The sequence below is a fragment of the Corvus brachyrhynchos genome, unplaced genomic scaffold (assembly GCF_000691975.1).
Source record: "Corvus brachyrhynchos isolate BGI_N302 unplaced genomic scaffold, ASM69197v1 scaffold342, whole genome shotgun sequence".
NCBI lineage: Eukaryota > Metazoa > Chordata > Aves > Passeriformes > Corvidae > Corvus > Corvus brachyrhynchos.
Genome location: NW_008236630.1, coordinates 5,085 through 6,520, shown reverse-complemented (window position 1 = coordinate 6,520; position 1,436 = coordinate 5,085). Strand labels below are relative to the sequence as shown.

At 66.9% G+C, this 1,436-nt stretch overlaps 1 protein-coding gene across 1 annotated transcript in view; it reads right to left on the bottom strand.

Annotated features, from left to right (window-relative positions):
- LOC103624965 (Niemann-Pick C1-like protein 1) overlaps window positions 1-529 on the bottom strand; it is a gene marked incomplete at its 5' end in the record, with an annotated part of 18,034 nt that extends 17,505 nt beyond the window's left edge. Inside the window, one exon of the mRNA XM_017726649.1 lies at window positions 8-529. Within this exon, the coding sequence (XP_017582138.1) occupies window positions 8-529 (522 nt within the window). The remainder of the gene's footprint in view (window positions 1-7) is intronic.
- Window positions 530-1,436: the final 907 nt, after the last annotated feature.

Sequence of the window (1,436 nt, the reverse complement as noted above, 5' to 3'; positions counted from 1 at the left end):
GGTCGGGGCTGCAGATGTTGGGGCAGTAGAGGTTGGCGAAGTTGCGGGCACAGGCGGGGCACCGTGCCAGCACGGCGCCCGACAGCCCCACGCTGAGGCGCAGCGCGACGAGCTGCCCGTAGCTGCAGCAGACGCGCGTGGTGTCGTTGTCGCCGCGCACCAGCTCGGGGCACACGGAGCGCAGCAGTGCCAGCAGTGCCCCCGAGGCCACCCGCGCCGGCGTGTTGGACAAGCATGGCACCTTGGAGGGCACCAGAGACACGTTGACCTCGGGGTTGGTGCCGCACTCGCCGTAGAAGGCGCAGACGCCGGCCTGGTGCGTGGGGGTCAGCGACGGCGATGCCTGCGGGGATGGGCGAGGGGACGGGTTGGTGGCGTGGCGGTGGCACCTCGAGGAGCCGCGTGGCACCTGATGGGTGCTGAGGAGGTGTCCCCACAGCTCTGCCACCTTCAGCACCCAAATGGCACCCAGGTGGCACCTGATGGGCCCTGCAGAGGTGTCCCCACAGCTCTGCCACCTTTGGTTGTGTCAAATGGCACCCAAATGGCACCCAAATGGCACCCAAAGGGCAGCACTGCAGTGTCCCCACAGCTCTGCCACCCCCAGCCCCTCCAAAGGGCACCACTGCAGTGTCCCCCCACTCTGTCATCTCCCAGTCCCTCCAGATGGCACCCAGGTGGCACCTGATGGACGCTGCGGAGGTGTCCCCACAGCTCTGCCACCTTCGGTTGCTACAAATGGCACCCAAATGGCATCCAGTGGGCACCCAAAGGGCACCACTGCAGTGTCCCCCCGCTCTGTCACCCCCAGTCCCTCCAGATGGCACCCAAATGGCACCCAAAGGGCAGCCCTGCAGTGTCCCCACAGCTCTGCCCCCCCCAGCCCCTCCAGCTGTCACCCAGCTGTCACCCAAAGGGCACCACAAGGGGCGGCTCTGCCACTCCCAGCTGCTCCGAATCGCCCCCGAGCGGCATCCAACGGGCACCTCCCTGTCCCTGCCACCTCTAAATGGCACCCAAACGGTACCTGCTGGGTGCCACAACGGGGCCCTGTCCCTGCCACCTCTAAATGGCACCCAAACGGTACCTGCTGGGTGCCACAACGGGGCCCTGTCCCTGCCACCTCTAAATGGCACCCGATGGGCACCACGAGGGTGTCCCCCGGTTCTGCCACCCCCAAACCTCCCAGGTGCCACCCAAACATCACCCAATGGATGCCACCATGAGGCTCCCTGATGTCACCCGGCCCCCAAATGTCCCCCGACGGGCACCACACGAGTGTCCCCCCACCTGTGCCACCCCCAGCCCCTCGAAATGCCACCCAACAGGCGCCACAACGATGTCCCCTGGTTCTGCCAGCCCCAGTGGCCCCAAATGGCACCCAAAGGGCACCACGGCTGTGCCACCCTCAGCCCCTCCCTGGTGTCCCCCACCTG